At 32.9% G+C, this 21025-nt stretch overlaps 2 protein-coding genes across 2 annotated transcripts; one reads left to right on the forward strand and one right to left on the reverse strand.

Annotated features, from left to right (window-relative positions):
• Positions 1–1861: 1861 nt before the first annotated feature.
• LOC105324834 (WD repeat-containing protein 38) lies at positions 1862–11902 on the reverse strand. Its single transcript, XM_011424040.4, has 10 exons — positions 11535–11902; positions 11285–11369; positions 6436–6580; positions 5049–5238; positions 4383–4491; positions 3958–3989; positions 3280–3379; positions 2930–2995; positions 2619–2711; positions 1862–2218 (listed from the first exon to the last, which is right to left on the reverse strand). The coding sequence occupies exons 1-10, from the start codon at positions 11654–11656 to the stop codon at positions 2084–2086; spliced, it is 1077 nt and encodes a 358-aa protein (XP_011422342.3). The 5' UTR covers positions 11657–11902; the 3' UTR covers positions 1862–2083.
• On the forward strand, positions 11895–20202 carry LOC105324835 (N-lysine methyltransferase setd6). Its single transcript, XM_011424041.4, has 11 exons — positions 11895–12150; positions 13626–13770; positions 14102–14237; positions 16526–16654; positions 16896–17139; positions 17282–17380; positions 17530–17625; positions 18396–18476; positions 19430–19532; positions 19911–19956; positions 20039–20202. The coding sequence occupies exons 1-11, from the start codon at positions 12007–12009 to the stop codon at positions 20196–20198; spliced, it is 1383 nt and encodes a 460-aa protein (XP_011422343.3). The 5' UTR covers positions 11895–12006; the 3' UTR covers positions 20199–20202.
• The last annotated feature ends 823 nt before the right edge of the window (positions 20203–21025 follow it).

The following is a 21025-nucleotide window of genomic DNA, read 5'->3' on the forward strand; positions in this document are numbered from 1 at the left end:
CACAAGTTGAAAAATTCTGCACTTCAATGGCACGAGATTTTACTCTTTCGAAAAACGTTTTACAGCTGTGTGACATCAGTTCCTGATTTCTGAAGTATGGTTTGGGAATATCAAAATTTCCAAGTTCAGGATCGTGCTAGACGACAATTTCTCGGAACTCAAAGGCTGGCACCATTAACAGCTTCAGGAGGAGAATGTTCTTTAACTATACACAGCATAGTTAGACAACAACTGTCAAGTAATTTTAACTTGCTTGTGAAGAGCGAAATAAAATCAATTATGTCTTCTCTCCATTTAAATTCTCAACATTTCTATCAATATGAGGACACTTGAAGCTTCATGAACAAGTTAATAAGTTTTAATCTAATTCAATAATATCTAAGATAATTTTACAATGAAACAAGCATTCCGCCAGTAGGGGACTAATAAAACTCATCATCATCATCATCATCATCGTCAGCATCATCATCATCATCATCATCATCATTCACATACACCTGATATCTACCTTGGTATTTCTCAGTTATGACTGGTAATGAAGCGGGTATTTTCAGACACTGGCTCAACAGGGTAGCAAATGCATGTTTGGTATACTTTAAACATGTAAGGAAAATGTTTTGAATATTGAATCAAAATTAAAAGTGTTTGATACACATGTCGCAAGTGTCCTTAATTACGGTGCCGAGGTGTGGGGTTTTCATACAGGAAAGGACGTTGAACGTGTCCATACTCGATTTTGTAAACTAATACTAAGAGTGTTCAGTTCCACGCCACATTTTGATACATACGGAACTGGGTCGTCTGCCCTTATAGTTATTTTTAGAAAGTTAAAAGTACTGAAATATTGGATAAAAATTTTAAATACGCAAAATTGTATATCAAAAAACATATATGAGGATATTTATTCCACCCAATATAGAAACTCTTGAATTTCTATGGTAAAAAAATGTTTGTGCTGGTTTCAGCAATGTTTGGTATGCACAAAATGTTCCAAATCAAAGAAAACTGTTTTTAGATATTAAGCAAAATACTATGTGATGTCTTTATCCAGGAAAGAGACGCCTTCCTTGCATGTACCTCTAAATGGTATACAAATAATTGTACGACCCTTTTGGTCTCCAGTATTATCTAAAAAAAAAATATATCAGAAAATATTGTTCACTATTTGACAAAATATAGATTGTCTGCACATGGACTAGCAATAGAACAAGGTTGGTATAATCAAACTGTACGCTCGCGTCGCATGTGTAGATTTTGTACTCTTAATAGGATTGAATGTGAATATCACTTCATTCTAGAATGTCCAAAGTACAGTCATTTACGGTGTATTAATATAAAAAATTATTACTGGTCAAAGCCTTCTTGCTTCAAGCTTGTTCAGTTGTTGAGTTCGAGAAATAAGAGACAATTTTAAAAACAAATTATGTATTTTTCTTAAGAAAGCCACAGAGTATAGAAATAATTTGGTTTAATTAATATGTATATTATCATCCTAATGTGATGATTTAAGTATTATAAATACATATATGGACATTTTTCTTTTCTATTCTTTGTCATGTAATTATTATATTGTACATTTGTGGTAATATCTCATAATGGCAGATGTGTCTGTGTACTGCCAAAAAAAATTATGTATTTATACAATGCCTATAAACCATGTGGTTTTGAGCTAATAAACTAAACTAAACTAAAATTTTCAGGGGGTTGTTTTTCTGCAATATGCTTAATTGTGCTAGTCTTATACTCACATGCCCCCTCCCCCCCCCCCCCCCCCCCGACAACATTATTTTGGGTAATACTAGTATATACCCTCCACAAGTCATTGGTAGGGGTTGTAGATAAATGAAACATACCAATAATATTTTTATTAATCAATAGTTTAATTCTAATCATAAATCCATAATGTAAGTACAAAATAATGTATACTTCTGACATTGATACCTTAACAATACTTTCATTGTTATATATGTAATACAAACTCTAAAAATCTGGTCCATATCACTGAAAGATTAAAAAATACTTTAATATCTCTTGTAAGTCTAGGCTTGAAAGGATGACCATTCCTTTGTCTATGACCCAAACTCTAACTGGATTTCTTTTCACTCTTCACCAGGTAAATGCTGCTGCTACTTCCTATGGCCACCAGAGGATTGTGACCATTGCCATCATTGTCGATGCAGTAGACTCCCTGTGGGAGCTCACACAAGTGACCGGTGGTCTATAAAAACAAAAGTGTAAAAAAACTTGAGGAAGCTTACATGTATATACACTTCTCCCACATTGCATGGAAGAGAGAAAGGGGGAAGTAACTCAAATATAGCATACATTTTTAAGATCAACATGCTTGAAATTATCAAACCATGATGAATTATTTCCCTGTTCTATAGAAACTTTGAGTATTTCACATATTTTAGGTGAAAATAGAATAACAACCACTAATCACTTAACATTTCCTAAAAACACTGTGTTTCACGTGTATTACATATACATGTACCCTGTTCATGATATTCTAGTTTAGGTTATAAATACATGTACCATGGTATTCTAGTTCAGGTAATGAATGCATGTAATGTCAGAACTGCTCTTAATAAAAGAGTTGATGCGCTATGTGTAATTACATTGAGTGTTCCCCTGTCAATGACCCTGGCCATATTCATGTCCGATCCTCCACAGATAATGTTCTCCTTGCCCAGCCACTGACAGCAGTACAACTGAAAATCAAAAAATGCTTTGTAATACATTAATGCATAAACAATAAAAAATATAGTTTAAAGCAATGGGCTATGACATCAACAATCTGTTGTTATTGCATGACATATAGTTTTAGTAGTACTGTTATTATCTGCCTTTATTATATATAAATAGTTCAACAGCAAGGAATTGTTTATAATGATATTAATGCAGGTAAATCCATATAATGGTTTCTTACCAAACTGTCATTCATGGGTTCTGGGGGGACATCTTTTATTTTCTCTGCACTAGCAAAGTCCCAAATCTAGAAAGTACATACAATTGTATACAGCATAAAGAAAGAAGCCTTTTTGGAATGTGAAAAACAACATTACAGCATCATATTGTCTTCATTTGTTAGTCTTGGGTTTTTTCTAATACAGAAACTTTTCCCTGGGCTTCTTACTGGGCAGTTCTTTATGATTAAATACAAACCCATTTCTGAATCTTTTCCATTTAATATTTTCAAAATGTAGGAAAACAATATTAATACAATGTACCAACATAATGGCATGTAAATACTGGAGAGATAAAAATTGATCTGCATACCTGTAGAACATCGTATTTCCTCCAGGAACCTGTCAGGATGTGGTTGTGAACTGGGTCAATGTCCAAGCCCTCCCCACAGATGTGAGGTCCACTGATAAGTCTGTTAACAAAAACAAAATCGTCGTCATCAAAGAAACGTCACTTCATTTGGAACCATTGGGAAAAACTGCAATATACTTGTCATTATGGATGCAACTTTTGTATATGCCTCTAATCACTCAAAAAGCTTAATTTCCTTACCAGAAAGTACATGTGATTACTTTTGAGATGTAGTCTCTAAAACCAGATGGAGGTCAAGGCAATTTAAGATTTAGCCAATGTACCAGTACAAAAATTGCATTAATATCAAATAAAGGCACATGTATGCTGTGAAAATTATGCAAAATTAGGATATGAATTTTACTCTGAAACTTGTCCAAAATCTACCAGTGACAGAAATATAATAACCTTGAGTAAAATGACACCGAGTTTTGAGATTCCCCAAAAGTGACATAGACCAAATCATTTCCATGTTTTAGGAATATTGCTACCTTCAGTATATTTGTAAATTTTGGATGTAACAGAGAAGATTATACTTAAATTTTGTAAGCTGAAATATCCTTAACCCTATACTATGGACAAGGGCATACCAGTACTACCCGTACTGTTACATACTGTGAAAGCTGTCAGAAAGCTTACCTGATTGATTGTCTTTGACGGTCATCCCAAAACTGTGAATAAAAAAGTCAGAATTACACAATATTTATTGATAATGAAGATACTACATGCATGATTATTTGAATTCTTAACCTCTCGGAGCTAAAATGTCTCTTTATTTGCAATATATTCCAAACTTCATCAAATATACCCACATGCACACATAAGTTGAACTGATTGGCATGTTCAATGTTCACAAACACCGATACACAAACCATTTTTTTTACCCTGTTCAGCTCCTAGCTGTTACATGTGTACACTTTTTGGATACGCAATGAACAGATGTAGTGTTCACATGAACTATGTTTCTCACAACACAGGTATGATACCTTATAGGATAACTATTATAAAGCTGATCAATTATTGGGCGTATCAAATCTAACAGAGACATCCCTCGATCTACTCACATGGACTGTGTTGTCCCAGCCTCCTGAGATAAAGATGTGAGGAAAGTTTGGATGATACTGGGCAGCAAAAACTCGGAAATGATGCCCATCCATTTTATCTCTAGAATCACTACCAAAATAATTGAAAATCGTGCTTAAATTTTGTGAGAAAATACATCACACATCCAATTTATGCTGTTTTATAAAGCTTAATTCTAACATTACAGAAATAAGATGTCAGTTTACATGTGTGTCACTTCATCTCAACACTGGTGATCGATTTATTCTTTTTTCTTTGCATTGAATTACAAATATAGTATTATTTTGGTCAAGTTGGGTTGTTCTAACACAAGTTACTGAGAGTAAACTTTTCATTGACATTTCCATAAGGGGGTAATAAATATTTAGTATACACTTGAAAATAACTCCTTTGGATATTAATGTAAAATGTGATGGCTGTAAATACGTATGTTCTACATATACAATATTCTGCTGGAAATTAATTTAATGTGATACATGTGTGTGACATATTCTATAAGAAATATTAAATTATGAACTAAGTAACTTCAGTTAGATACAGTTTTACCTTTAAATACATACATGTATCCTATCCATGCTGAAAATTATCCAATTTGAATATTTCTATCACCATTGTAAAACATACATGAGCTGCAATTCTTCACGTACCTGGGCTCCAGTGTGTTAATCCTCTTCTTCGTCTCCTCATCGTACACATGGATTTGAGGAGAGTCCCCAGTGGTCAGAAACCTGGTGCCGTCCGGATTAATGGCAATATTCAGTGTTTGTCGAACTTCATTGATTGTATGAAGGCACTTCCCTGATGTGTAATGCCAAAATTTGACCAAACCTGAGGCATCTGAAATTTGGAACAAAATCTATTAATCATTTCTGCAAAAGATGAATTCTTTATTGTGAGTAAAGTTGATTTATAATAGCAAGTAAATGAAATATTTCTGTATAAAGTAATCAATCAATCGATTAATAAGAATATGATGATCCATATTTAACAATAAATAGTAATTTACATTTTTAATCTTGACTAATTTGAACAAGTCAATTTTTTTTAAGGAAAAAAAATATTTCATTATAATCATTAAAAGGAACAGCTTTTTTAACAAATGACAATCCTTTGCAAACTAATGATATCAAATAAGATATTCCCTGGATTAATACTTATTGTTGTGTACATGTATCATATTAATAAAGTGAGGTTTCTTACACTTTCAGAGTAATTAGTTTTTACAGTTAGAGAAGTTGCTTCCCTTGACTCTTAAATTGATAATTTCCAATTTTAGACTAAATATTAAATGGTTCATGAACCACTTATCTTTTTTTTTTTTTTACCTTTTTAATACATGTATTGAATTTTGAAATTAGGCTTTTTGAGGTATTTTGACAGGGAGATGTTTGATTTTTTTTAAAGTTACAATTATAATTTAGCACAGATTTATACTCATATCTGATTTAAAATGTAATATTTATCTAGAATTATGTGACATTATATAAGAAAAAACAAACATTATCTTGTACATATTTACACCAACACCACAGTATATAGCATAAATTGCAGTAGATATACTTATAAACTAAGTTGTGTCTTGTATTATTTATACATGTATAAGGAATGATGAAATTTAATTTCTACCTATGTTATATGGTATCAAATAATTTGGGGCAGTGTATGTTTTATAAATCGCAAAGCCGTTTATAAAAAGTGTAAACTGTTCCAATCTAATTAAGTTACATTATATTCTATAATAGGTAAAAATTAAATCTATTCCTTGTAATCTTATTTCCTACAACTAAAATTTATAAATAAAGTCCTTTAGATAAAAAATGATAATGTTAATTTGTACAACATTAAAATGTATAATATATAACGTCAAGCGGATATATAGGTTTCGCATGCGAGTTGTATCGTAATGTGGGAAAGTTTTGTTAAAATACAATATAGATGAATTTGTTTAATATAGCCAATAAAAAGGGGTATTACAACCAGAATTTAAATTACATCATGCATAATAGATAAAGAATTGTTGGATAGAGCACTTACATGAGGCAATAATGATATGAGAATACTCTGGTTTTTCATCAGATGAATAGAGACGGAAGCGGATTTGAGTGACGGGCAGATGTTTTTTCTGAGTATCTGTGTCTTGTAGACTGTAAAGGCACTGGTAGGTGGAGGGACTGTAGATCTACAAGACAAACATCAACAGACGTGAGACAACGCCGTCCTCCAAACGGAATCAATATAATTCTATGTGGCAGATTTTTGTACTGATAATAAACATGTTTACAAAAAAGACCTTCATCAATGTGCATTTTTGTGGTGATGATAAACATGTTTACTAAAAGAAGACCATCAACAAAATGATCTCAATATATTTTTATTGGAAAAAGACCTTGAGTGTGCACAAATTCCGCAAATGTGAACCAAACTCTTATTTAAAATGTAAACAAGATAATGCCAGTCATTTTCATACATGTATTGAAATTCAAGCTTTAATGATATTTTCTCCAAATTGTTGAGAAAAGGTTTTTTTCTTTTATTCTGCATATCTACACAATTGCAAACATGTTTTAATGTCTTCAATAACTTATCAAATAAAAAATTGATGACATTTAATATTACTGATGACAGTCAAATGACAGCCTTTTATGTTGATAAATTGATTTACAGATATCTCATTTTGTGCCTATTAAGTTTTAATTCAGGTCACACTAATATAGCAATTTGATCTGTGTGAGAATGTACATTAGAGCATTTGCTATTGCATAAAATGTTAAATGTCCACCTACTGCAAATTTTAAGTGGGTTATTGCGTTGCAAGTCCTATCAAAGAAATCTCTCATACCTTAATTGCCAAAATCATTTTTTTCTAAAACGCTTTAAGGTTCAGTTCAGATAGAATATGTAAAGAAATCTTTAAAGGTCAGCTGTAGATTGAACCTGTTAAATCAATTTTGAAAAGAAAAAAAAACATGCATAGTGACATTAGTACAATGGCTCGATTATTAGCTAGTATAAATTAATACTTTTCTTTGAAATAGACATGCACATCAATTAACATGTCGTGACTTTTATCAGACTGGTTTTATATTTTGCTCTGGACTGGTTAAAATATATTGAATTTCATGATATAACTAGGATCCCACAGCCATGAGTGGACTCAGGACCCCTGACGTTGTGAGGATGGCTGCAGGGAACAAAAAATCACAGATGTAGGTGCAGATGGTACATGACAGTGGTTTATTATAACAAAAGAGTCTAAATGAAAAGATGCTGCTCCAACACAAACTGTAAATAATTAATAAAAATTGTCATCTACATGACAACAAAAAATAATCATATAATCTGATATATATTCCTACAAACTTGATTGAAAATTTAAAAAAAAAAATTTTAGAATTTTTTTTTTTTTAATACTTCATTCTAGTTTTGTGATAGATCAATAGGCCATTTTTACCTTATCCCTACCAAGACTTTATGTAAAGTAAGTACAGCGAATAAGTCATTTACACTGAAGTGTAAATGCCAACACCTCTAGAATGTCCAGGCATTAAGAGCAGAGCAGCACTAAAATTAAGTCACTTATTGTTATATCAATTAACATAAATTAATCTGGTTAATCCTATAAAAATCCTGCTAGCTCATGTTGACAAGTATATATATAATATAAATGTACAAGATAACAGTGTGACATGCTATATATGCCCGCACTTATCCCAAAAGGAAAATGAAAAGGAAAGGAAAAATTTTGAATAACCTGAGTACAGATATTTAATTTATGAAGAAAACAAATTAATAGAAAGGACTTTTGTCAAAGTTATCGATAAGATGAGGCTGAAATATATGTGGAATAAAAAAATATTCTTTACAAAAAAATAACAGTTTTAAACTTATATTTTAGTGTGTGACATAATGAGCTTTCAAAAACTGTCTTTATCAGAAAATCCAATATTCAAGTGGAGTATTTGAAGATCACTATAAAGGTAAAGCCACGGGTTTTGCAATAAGTTATTACCTCAACAGTCAACACGAACATAGGTTTAAACAAATGGCACCCTTAACACTTATCAAAGCCCTTGAAGGAGGTAACTTTTTTAAAATCTCTAATGCCTTCAGCAAGATGATAAAGCACATGTCAATAAATTAAATCATACATAAATGTTTTCCTTAAAAACAAATAAATGATTCTCTTCAGGAAAACATTCAAAAATTGAAAATATAAAATTAAAATAACTCTCTGATAAGTCACTAAGTTTGGAAATTCAATAGCTCATCTAGCATTGTCAAGGCTATGCTATGGTTTATATGCTATTTAAAATACACCGTGTTCTATCACAATGAACCCAGTGAGACAAAGAAAACTCGTATTAATTAAGTTAAGCTTTGAACTAAAGTCAGCAGTATATCCAAAATAAGTGTCTGCCCTAACATGATGGGCAATTTAAAGATCTCGACATGGGAACCCATCCAGCTTTAAAAAATTGGATATCCAATATTGTGTCTGAATTCAGGGACATATAAAGCAACATAAAGACTTAGGAAACACATGTATGTATATATATTCCATTAATCCTTTACGATCAACTTGCAGCTTGGCTACACTTGACCAGATTAGAATACCAGTATTCAATCAAGAGTTATACAGAGTATACCCTCTATATAATTCTCATCAACAAAATGTCCAACAAAACAAATGTTAATTCATCCTGTCAAACAAACTTAACTCAATGTTGACAAGTATATATGTCGCATGATCTGCTGCACAGGCGCCTGGTGTGAAAATATTTTCTATGAATGATAAGTCCCTGTACTTAAATATAACTATAACACAATTTATAAAATGGTACTTGCAGAGAATAAAATTATTGAGTGTCTTAATTATATAAGCTTGAAGTTATTAATAATCTTTAACACATGAGATGCAAGTTTAAATATGTGATGAATTATTGAAAATATTTATACTTATTACTACATGTATTTAATATGTAAATTCAACAATTTAAATCATATGTTATCCTCAAACCCAATCAATAACTTAATAGTCTGTACTGAGTATCATAATAACAAAAATTATTCTTTCATTTTAAGTACATGTATTACCGTGTAAATGTATGAATGTATATAGTTATAGTGTTATTTACAATCATAATTATCATTCATCTGTTTAAAGATTTATGCTCGCAAGATTGTATATTAAATCATAATATACTCGTATGTATTAACTTTGCATCTCATTTGTTAAAAATATAATAACCCACTCAATTTTTATTCTCAAGTACCTGACCAGTACAAAAATTAACATTCTTAAATCTTCAAAAATAGATCTCCAATTCTAAATTTCTTAAATGAAAGAAAAAATCTCACTGTTTTGTGAAGCATAAACAGTTAATATATGCATGGGTACACTTTAGTTTCAATAATTTCTTATTTCGAAAATTTGGAAATGCCTACCAGTATTTTATCGATTAAACAGTAAGTGCGTAATGTATTCTTTTCATTTGAAGACCAGTCATGTGACTAAATGAATGAATTCACAGTTATAAATAAAGTAGATGCTTTTAAAATAACTTTGTTTTATGCCATGCAAGTTTTTTCAGCTATCTTTTTTAATGTATATCTAAGGTACCAATTGATATAATAATGCAGAGTCTAACTTCATGAAATATTCATAGCTGTTTTTCCCTTTAATGGTTACATTTCATAATTCCAAACCATTTACTCTGTAAAGTACCAACTCAGATGTTACAATATTGGCTTCCCCTGAACACGACAATCAATACACCATCTTCGCTAGCGAAGATGTCAATATACATGCAGTCAGAAAATTCATAGGAGCTTATCCATCACTGGTTAACATTTTATCATACTTGTACATGTTTATATATTAGGTTACTTTAATATCAAGAATACATCATGATTTTAGCCAGCTTAAAGAGTACTCAGAAGCTTTAAATGATTAATCGTACATTTATGATAAAACAATACCTAGCCTGTAATAATGAATTGAAAATTTAAGGTAGCATGAAACATTTTCCAGATGATATGCCAGTAATTTGATATGCATTACTGGTTGTGTATGGACTAAGTTCTGTCAACCTTTTCTAGTTCAAATAATGCCACTATCTCTTGTACAAATTTGCTTCACATTACAGGGTCCAAACATTTCAAATAGTTATACATTTGTATTCACTTTTAAATGCAGCAGTAGATAAATTATTACAAGTCTGTCCAGTAAGGTTACCATTTCGGCCAATTTTTGACAATTTTTAGCCAAACTGCACATAAGTTTTTCAAAGAAAGGCTAATACCGCGGTATTAAAAAAATATAAGGGGGAAATGCAATTCATTTCATTGACATGTCACCTCTTTCTTCTTACAGAAACTGACAGACACAAAAACAATTTCTCATCAAGATTAACGGTGAGAAAATCTGACATTTTTCACTAGGATATCTTTAAAACTTTTCAAAACTTTTATGTCATTTGCAATTCAATCTACACTTATAAAAAAAAACATATTTATTTTTTACCATATTTCTTCAACCTGACAAGCTAATTATTTAACCCTAAGGTTTTCATAGATCTTGAATAATAAAGCTACATATCATGTGAGGATATCTTGGGACTGATCAAGTACAATGAGTTGATCTATCGAGTATAACGTGTTAATTAATCTATTTTAGGCCAATGAGAGCTCAAGGTTTTGATAGACTTATGTATTTGAACCAAACTGAACTGAAACTTTTATTCAATTCAAATAAATAGGGTTGTAATGCAAACACTCAGACATTTTCTATAGATCTAGCAAACCAAGAGTAACTTTAAAAGTTTTAAAAAATATTGAAGTAATATCAAATTACTTTTTATAAAAAAAAAAATTGATGCGTTACCTTGATAGATCCGTCTATTAAACCAACTGCTAAGTGTTGTCCATCAGGACTAAATCTGCAGCACATCACATCTGTATTACATTCTCTGTAACAAAAAAGTTCATGATTTCAATATTAATCGCAACATTATGTAAAGACACGAGACTCGATATCTGTAGATTTAAATACGAAAATTGAAACATAACAACCTATATAAACAATAGTCAATTATATTACGATGCAAATAAATTACATCTTTAGTTACGCTTACAGAGTTCCAATCAGTTTAAGATTTCCTTCCAAATACGGTCCTGAGCGAGCGTTTTCACTAAAACCAGCGGATTCTGTGGCATTTGAGACCACGCTTGTCCGTCTGTTGTTGATAATAAACATAATGTAGACAAGGTACAAATCAACACATCAGTTATTCAGTCGTCTGCTCCCTCCTCTGTTCGTTTCTTGTTTTCCACCTCGGGAAGTATCGGTTGGCTATGTAAACTATGCAGTACCGCACTTACGGATAGAGTACGGTAAAGTTAAATAAATAAATCCTGATAAAAACGGATCCAGAAATTGTTAAATAATTACCTAAACTGTCGAGAATTCTGATATCGGTAGATAAAGCTTATGTCGATGTTTTATGTTTACCATTCATATGTAGTCTAAACGTCTGAGGTCAATGGTACAGCTTTTAAAATGTTAGACATTTTAATGGTTGCTCTTTAGGTAAAGGAGATTTAAAAATGGCAACTCCAGCAAAGAGGCCACGTGAGGAAAATAATGATCAAAACAATGTCAATGCAGACCTCAAAACTCTTTGTACAAACAGGGCAAATGCGTTTCTCAAATGGTTTTCTTCAAATGATGACAACTTCTTTAGTGGAAAGGTGTGTAATTAATTAAATCACCTATAATACCATGTGTAGCGCCACACCGAGCTGTCTTGCAACTTCTTTCATGATTTCAGTTTGCATGAATGAATTGAATTAACCATTGTTCTTCTCATTTTGAAAATAGACCCCGAAATCGAATTTTTAGTGTAACTTTTTTTACAAACATTCAGGAAAAATAATTCACAGTATAAAATCCAAGTAAATAAAATCTCATATACATGTAAACATGTAAAAACTGGTAAACCCAAACATAGGCGAAGTTGATAATCCAAGTGTTAACATAAGTGGTCGATAGTAAGTAACTGTGAGAGTGAGTAACTAACTGAGGGTACTAAAATTCTGTCACACTCTATATACTAAAGATCCGCTCCTGATGATCAGGAGCACATAAGATCCTTACGATCAGGAGTCAATACACTGTTAATGATCAGTATGGGATCAGCAGGGGGTGAAATAAGAGGAGCAATTAAGATATGGATAAGATTTATCTTCTTCCAGTATTGTTCATCCCTCCGTTGACCAAGTATTATCGAACTCTGACTGTAAATACTTACAGCGGCAAAGGACTGTACACTTAAAAGAGTTGTAGTAACAGGTTAAAATAGAGTTGGAAACAATGTTCCACTAAAGGCAGGGATCTAGTTGGCAGAGTAATATGCCTCTAGCATTGGCAAGACCACTAGTGTGGCTGGCAGGGTATTCCATAGGCAGATGGCTAAATGGAGTGTGGCATGATGAATCTCATGAAGTGTCTTCAGGATTTGGTGGTAATAACTGGGGTCAGGTAGACTTGTGATGGAATTGCGATCAGGTTGTATACTATCCTGTACATCACAATCAATTTCATGTTTTGGCGTCATTGTTGTAATGATGGTTAATTTAGGTCTTTTAGCATCTTGATACGCTGCTGTATGTTGAATAGCCCCTTTCGACAAAACGTGCCGCTCTGATGGACTTGTTCCAATTAGTAAATGTGTCGTATGAGGGTCCCATACAGTGGCAGCGTATTCAACGTTAGTTCTGACTAGAGAAGGATAGCACTGGGCTTTTACCTTCTTGCTGCAGCTGCTGGTGTTACATCGCAGAAAGGCACAGGTGGAGGTTACCTTCTTGGTTATGATGTTGATGTGTTTGTTCCATGTCATGTTGGTGCTGAAGCTTAGGCCAAGGTAAATGGCATGGGTCACATGAGCTAGTGTCCTTCCATGGATGTTATAGATACATGTGATCTCTTGTTGGTGATATTGATCGATCACCTCACATTTGACAGGGTTGAAATTGATAAGTTAGGTTTGTTCCCATACAATCTATAGTCTAAGTGTAGAAAATTTGTGAACAATTAATTAATGAAGAACGATATTAAATAAATGAAGATAAAATATTTTAAACCGTTACACATGCTGATTTTTCTTAAATTGTCTACTTTAATGTTTAAAAAGTTGACATATATTTATTTTTTTAAACTTCAGGTAACTATTGGACCAGATGGTTCTTGTGCTCAAAATGGCATGGTCGCTATTGCAGATGTTCAAGAGGGAGAAAGTCTTTTTCGAATTTCAAGAAAAATTCTTTTACACCCGAAGTCCTCCAGCATTTCAGCATTGTTTGAGAAGGGTACAATCATTATAACAATGGCTTTCTTTTTCATTGAAAAAAATCTGATATTCTTCATAAATGAAGCAAAATTTTGAACAAAACAGAAAGTTTAAAATGATTTGTTGACAAGTGTTTTACAAATTTTTACAACATGTCAATTTTAAATACTAGTATATACTGTAACTACTGTTGAAAACTTTATGTGGACCATGGATATCGACCAGAGTAGGCCAGTGTTTAAGCTCCTGACTAGAGTTGCAGGGGTACCAGATTCGATTCCCAGTCCAGCTGTATATTTTCATTGTATCTATATCCTCATTCATCCTTTCCTACAATACATTTTATTTAGACCCTGTGAACAGTGAGAGCGGATGGTCAGAGTTGCTAATCTGTATGATGCATGAATACAATGCAAAGGATTCTCCCTGGAAACCATACTTCGACGTGCTCCCTGAAACAGTTGATCTGCCAATGTTTTGGACTGAGTAAGTAATTTTCTATTAATTGATTTACTTAAAAGCAGATCAGATATACATATGATTTTCAACAATTTTACTACCGGTGATCAATTGAATATTAATACCGGTATAAGGATATTGGTAATCATTTTAGAAATCAGGTTGAATTGATATATCTGATCAATAGTAACTGTTATGTTTATGAATATTGATAAATGGAAATAGAATAGTTAGTGCTTAGAATATATATGCATGCATTTTAATAAACATCATAAATTTGCTGAAGTCAGTTCAATTTGGAACAAGAGGCCAATTGGCCTTAACGGTCACCTGAGTAGCATATATCCAATACACAAACTTGTCATGGAGTCTCATATATGCATCTAATTAATTAGGTTTCATACTGGAGTAGAAAAATTATAAATTTGTAATGACAACCACATTTAATTCAAAAAGAACTGTGAAACCTATAATTTTGGTGAAAAACTAAAAGATCTGGTCTACAAAATAATGAATTTAGTTTTCCTTTCAGGTGTGTGGGAGTAAAGAAGATAATTTTTTAACGTTATATGCATTAGCATCTATACATCCATTTTGGCCCTGCCCTAGAGTCAAAACCCATACCCCAGGGGACGTGAAAATTAAAATTTCAGTAGAGGACTTCCTGGTAAACATAATTATTAGTCGGTTTTTTTATACAGATGTGTGAGAATAGAGAAGAAGATTTTTAAACATTATATGCATTAACACTTTATTGCCATATTGCCCCCCCCCCTCATGTCCTGAACCCCTGACCCAGGGGCCATGAATTTCACAATTTAGGTAAAGGAGATTGTGGATATCATAACCATGTATTCAGTTTTTTGCCCACATGTGTGGGAGTAGAGAAGAAGATTTTTTAAGATTTAAATCATTTTTACTTTATGGCCATATTGGCCCCACCCTAGAGCCTGAACCCCTGACCCAGGGGTCATGAATTTCACAATTTTAGTAGAGAGCCTCATGGACATCATAATAATGCATTTAGTTTTTAACAAATATATATGGGAGTAGAGAAGAAGATTTTCTAATTAGATTTAATACATTTTGACTATTTGGCCATATCGGCCCCACCCTAGAGCCTGAACCCCTGACCGAGGGGTCATGAATTTCACAATTAAAGTAGAGGGCTTCATGGACATCATAACCATGCATTTAGTTTTTAACAAATATATATGGGAGTAAAGAAGAAGATTTTCTAAGATTTAATACATTTTTACTATTTGGCCATATTGGCCCCACCCTAGAGCCTGAACCCCTGACCCAGGGGTCATGAATTTCACAATTTTAGTAGAGGGCTTCATGGACATCATAATCATGCATTTAGTATTTAACAAATATATATGAGAGTAGAGAAGAAGATTTTCTAAGATTTAATACATTTTTACTACATGGCCATATTGGCCCCACCCTAAAGCCTGAACCCCTGACCGAGGGGTCATGAATTTCACAATTTAGGTTGAGGGCTTCATGGACATCATTATCATGCATTTAGTTTTTAACAAATTAATATATATGATAGTAGAGAAGAAGATTTTCTAAGATTTAATACATTTTTACTATTTGGCCATATTGGCCCCACCCTAGAGCCTGAACCCCTGACCCAGGGGTCATGAATTTCACAATTAAGGTAGAGGGCTTCATGGACATCATAACCATGCATTTAGTTTTTAACAAATATATATGGGAGTAGAGAAGAAGATCTTCTAAGATTTAATACATTTTTACTATATGGCCATATTGGCCCCACCCTAGAGCCAGAACCCCTGACCCAGGGGCCATAAATTTCACAATTTTGGTAGAGGGCCTCATGGACATCATAACCATGCATTCAGTTTTTTCCTCACTTGTGTGGAAGTAGAGAAGAAGATTATTGAAAATTTGGCTTTTTTTGCATATTTGGCCCAGCCCGTGGCACCCCAGGGGTGGTAGAGCCATAAATTTCACAATTTAGATTCTTCTTACCATAGAGATGCTTCACACCAAAAATGGTAACGAATGGCCTGGTAGTTTTCAAGAAGAAGTTAAAAATGTAAAATTGTTAACGCACGACGACGGACGAAGACTAATTGCAATAGGTCACCTGAGTGACTCGGGTGACCTAAAAATCTCAAAACTTTTAGTCTGGTTTCAGGATTTCTGTTTATCATTATTTGTTGCTTAAAAAACTGGAATTAAAAATGCCCATAAAAGAACAATTAGTGATTGAAGTCTCATTAGAATATGCCGTTTAGATTTGCCGGTATTAATGATCATGAGACATTTTATTTATCCAGAGAAGAGCGAGAGAAGCTGCTGACCGGAACAGGAGTTGTAGAGGCAGTGAATCGTGACAACAAGAAGATCCTGACAGAGTTCCAATCAGTTGTCTCCCCTTACTTGAAAAAACACAAAGACACTATCAGGTAAAGTTTCACAGACTTATTTCTTAATAATATTCCTTTTCATCCTGAATGTGTACCCGGTATACTCTGATCTTAAACAGGGTGTTCTGGTAGATTCTAGCCATCATAAGAAGAAAGTGATTTATTTTGAAAAGCAGAAATGTGATTATAGAAAGTATACATGGAACAATATTGAAATAAAAATCATTTCATTACTTATACGAGATTATATGAAGTGAATAGTATTTACATGAACTTGCAGTGAAAGCTGTGATGACTTGGAGCTGTACAAGAGAATGGTGTCCTATGTGATGGCATACAGCTTCACCGAGCCACCCAAAGATGATGACAGCGATGACTTTGGTGAAGAAGATGAGGAAGAAGAAAAGTCCACCATTTACATGGTTCCAATGGCTGACATGTTGAATCACATAGCTAACAACAATGCTCATCTGTCATTTAAACCAGACTGTCTAGAAATGATTGCCACTAAGGACATCAAAAAGGTCTATAGTGTACATATTATCAGAGTGTACATTACCACTTGGTTTTCTACTACATGTACTAGACAGCATGTGGCATCTCAGGTTATATTATGTTCACAATTTATTGATTTTATAGTGAAATGAACTCTTCTTGATATTTTAGGGAGAGGAGGTGTTTAACACCTATGAAGAATTGGCAAACTGGCATCTCCTGCACATGTATGGCTTTTCTGAGGCCTACCCTGCCAATCACTATGACACTGTAAGAACACAATGATCCATAGGTTTATATGAAGTTCATCTGTATACTTACAATAAAAGAAAAGCATTTGCATATATACTATAAGATATTAGATTATATGTTATCCATTTTGGTACATTCATTGTTACCTGTGCTTCTTAAATTCATAGGTAGATATACCCCTTGACCTGATTCTGGACATTGCGGAAGAGGAAGCAGAAAACAAAGAGTTTGCCAGGAAAAAATCATTGTTCTTTAAACAAAAGGTATGTATGAACCAGAAGTTGACTCAGAGGCAGTCATGATTGTCCGAGTGTTTACTTTAAGGTATCCGATCCATAATAGCCTCAGATTCAATGAATCTGGGTGCATAACAGATATGTATGGGCTTAACACTCAGTATACCGGTACTTGAACATAATGTTCCTATTAAGTATCAATACGTAAGTGTGGAATGTGTCCTAATTAATGACCTTTTCCTTTTTTGGAAGAGTTGTCCCCCTTTGCTTTTATTCTATAAAAATTAATTCTAAAACAATCTACATGGTATAAAATTTATTTTCAATAGTTTTTGTATTCCTATTGATAAAATACATCTCTCCACCAAAGCATTTTTTAATACGGTACTCCTAGTAATTACTTTTTTATTTAAAAAATGTGCTTGTCTCCATAGACCTTAATGCAATCTTCATTAATTAATTCATGCTTAGTTAATAATATTTTTGAAAATTTCTCTCGGTAAATCTTTTTCTACTCGTAAATGCTTTAAATAAATATCAAAGTATTAAATACATGATGAATATTCAAGGTTGGAAAAATTTGGTCCTAATATGGATCGGATACCTTAATAAAAGAAATAAGGAAATCTACCACTTAAGATTAATCAATCTCCAGAGAATTTACGCTATTCCATTCTTTGAAGTTTTAGTATCTACATGTATTTCTGTTGTTTCAAGGACAACTTTACACAATTCTTATCAGGAAATGTTTTATTTTAATTGTTCAGAAATCTACAGGGAGGATTTATTTGTTGTAGGTGATGGAGGATTTGATAGGCGACATTGTGGTGGGCACTAAAGGGATTCTAACAGATGACAGATTGTTCATGGTGCTAAAGGTCAGGTCTTAGTCGCTCATTACGCAATAGCTGATTCAATAGGCTATAAATTGATTTGTAAAAGTCTGGGTTTTAAATCTCTCTTGTGTAAGAGATAAACAAATGTAAGTGCTTATACATGTACAAGTGTATTCAAATACCGGTAATTTAAATGTAAAGTCTCAGGGGTGTGAAGACTTCTGGTAATTTTGATTGACATGAGAAGATAAACAATATAATTAAAGGGTCTATGATGGCACAAAAAAGGCAATTTAAATGCAAGGATTAATTTGTTTATCCTAGCAAGTTTGTCTAATTTGTGGCTATGACACTCAGTTCAGTTCACTTCAGTTCTTTATTAACTTTAAGCTATACAAACATTATATGAGTTCATTCACGTTAGATTGTGAGTGGACCTTTCACTATAAATTTTTTTAATTTGTTTCCTTAAATTCTTTTTTTATGTTTTATTTCTATGTGAATACTCTCTTGTAAAAATCTGAACAGATTTTGCCAATTGTTGAAATTCCCATAATGTAATTACTACACATCTAAATATTCTTATTATTACATGTATTATTAAGAATATATATATGAATTATAAATCCATTAGCCCCTTGCCCCCTTCATGATATCTGTCATACTCTTCTTTGCACATCAAATTAAAATTGATTGCCAAAGTTTTAGTTAATAAATAGCTAATTGATAATTATTAAACAATTGCAGTTATATCAGATTTCACCAATTGAAAGTACATGTACTTGTATATCAATTTGCCCAACAAAAAAGCAGTCCTGCAGTTTTAGTGAAACAATCTTTTGTGTAATTTCATTTGTTTGATGTCAGTTTACATTGTATCAATTTTCTATATGATGGAGACATTGACAATGTTGATATTTAGGGTTTGCTGGGCAATAATTTACTAGTTGGAACCAGTTGGTTGGCAGCTGTAAAATTTTGACTTCTTTATACAGGTGATGGAAATGAGCCCCTCACAATTTGCCATATATGAGGAAGAATGTGAGGAAGGCTGGGAAGAGGACCTAGATGAGGACACATCTGTCCTCACAGAGTTTGGTGAGTCTTGACCTTATCAATTGAAGGGACCAACCTCTGTCAATGTGATATAAAGGACAGTTACAGCATTTGATAAGATAAAAGTCAGGATACCTAGCCTTCTTTTTTATGACTGTTTGTATACATGAATGTTAATGGATCCAAAGGTGTTCATTTCAGATGAAGGTTTCCATTGTAATGTTGTTGCAAAATATCATAATACAGAGTATTTTGTACCCAGGTTCCTGTTCTTTGATTATAACTTGAGATGGAGCAATTTATGTTTATGAAAGGACTACTTAAATAATAATTCTTTTAAATCAGAGATGGTTGAGGTAGGGGGAGGGAGACAAAAATGAAACATCTGATTATACAATGCATTGTAATTCTCTGTTGTAGAAAAAATGAAAGATCTGAGCCAGACTTGGAAAACTATTATCTATAGGTGGGTTCAATGAACATAATAAAGCTTTATGTTGAAAAATTGTCAGCTGATATTGTAAAATAAACAATATTCTTTTTTTTAGATCAGCAACAGAGTCCCTCAAGCGATACAAGACAAATGTGCAAGAAGACGAGGAGAAACTGAAACAGATCGATTCCCTTAACTCCTGCCAGCAATATTCTCTACACCTCTGTTATGGACAAAAAATGTTACTGAATAAATTAATAAATGCATGTAAATGAAAAAGGTGTTTAAATTATAAATTTTATCTCAGCTTTTGAACCACTATGTACTAGACAATCCTTGTAATATCAGTATGACACAATACAAAGTTTTCCATCCCCTGTCCCTCTATTACCTCTCTGTCAATTTGTTTTCAATACATGTAAATACATGTACTAAATAAACATGCCCATCAGTAAAAAAAAAAATGTAAAGAAATTGGTTCTAATTTTAGTTTTGCCAAAACATAAGACAAACATTTTAGTAAACACTACAGTGAATGTTAATAAATTTTATACAATCAATGTACATGTATGTTTTAACTGCCAGAGCATACACTGTAGAACTGCATTGTATGCATCATTTTGGATCCAACATTTTGTTTGATGAACAAGAGAGAGTACTGGTGATCTATTGCCATTTATAAGACCCTAATAAGACATTATGGTATAGATTACTGTTCTCTCCGAGTTTGTGTTCACTTCGATGTAAGTCCTGCGTAGGGCACTACAAGTAGAGCACAGACATAGAGGGGCGCACCTTAGGCAGCAGTGGAGGAAGCACGAGGTTGATGCTGTGATTTGATTATTATTTGGAAGGTAGAGTGATTTATATTTGCAGGAGGCACTGTCAACCAGTTAGTGGGTATCCAATCAATTGGAAATTGTTCATAATATTCTCATGGTCAACAAAAATCTGAGTCCACACGTTAACGGACCTTGTGCAGCGGTTGGGTGCTAGACATACACCTATTGAAACACACAGCCCGGCCGCGTTGCACATTACAAAACAATGAAAAAAAATGATGTAAGAGGATATTCCAAAATTTTCTGTGACCTGAAAAAAT

The sequence above is a fragment of the Magallana gigas genome, chromosome 3, assembly GCF_963853765.1.
Source record: "Magallana gigas chromosome 3, xbMagGiga1.1, whole genome shotgun sequence".
Classification (NCBI taxonomy): Eukaryota; Metazoa; Mollusca; class Bivalvia; order Ostreida; family Ostreidae; genus Magallana; species Magallana gigas.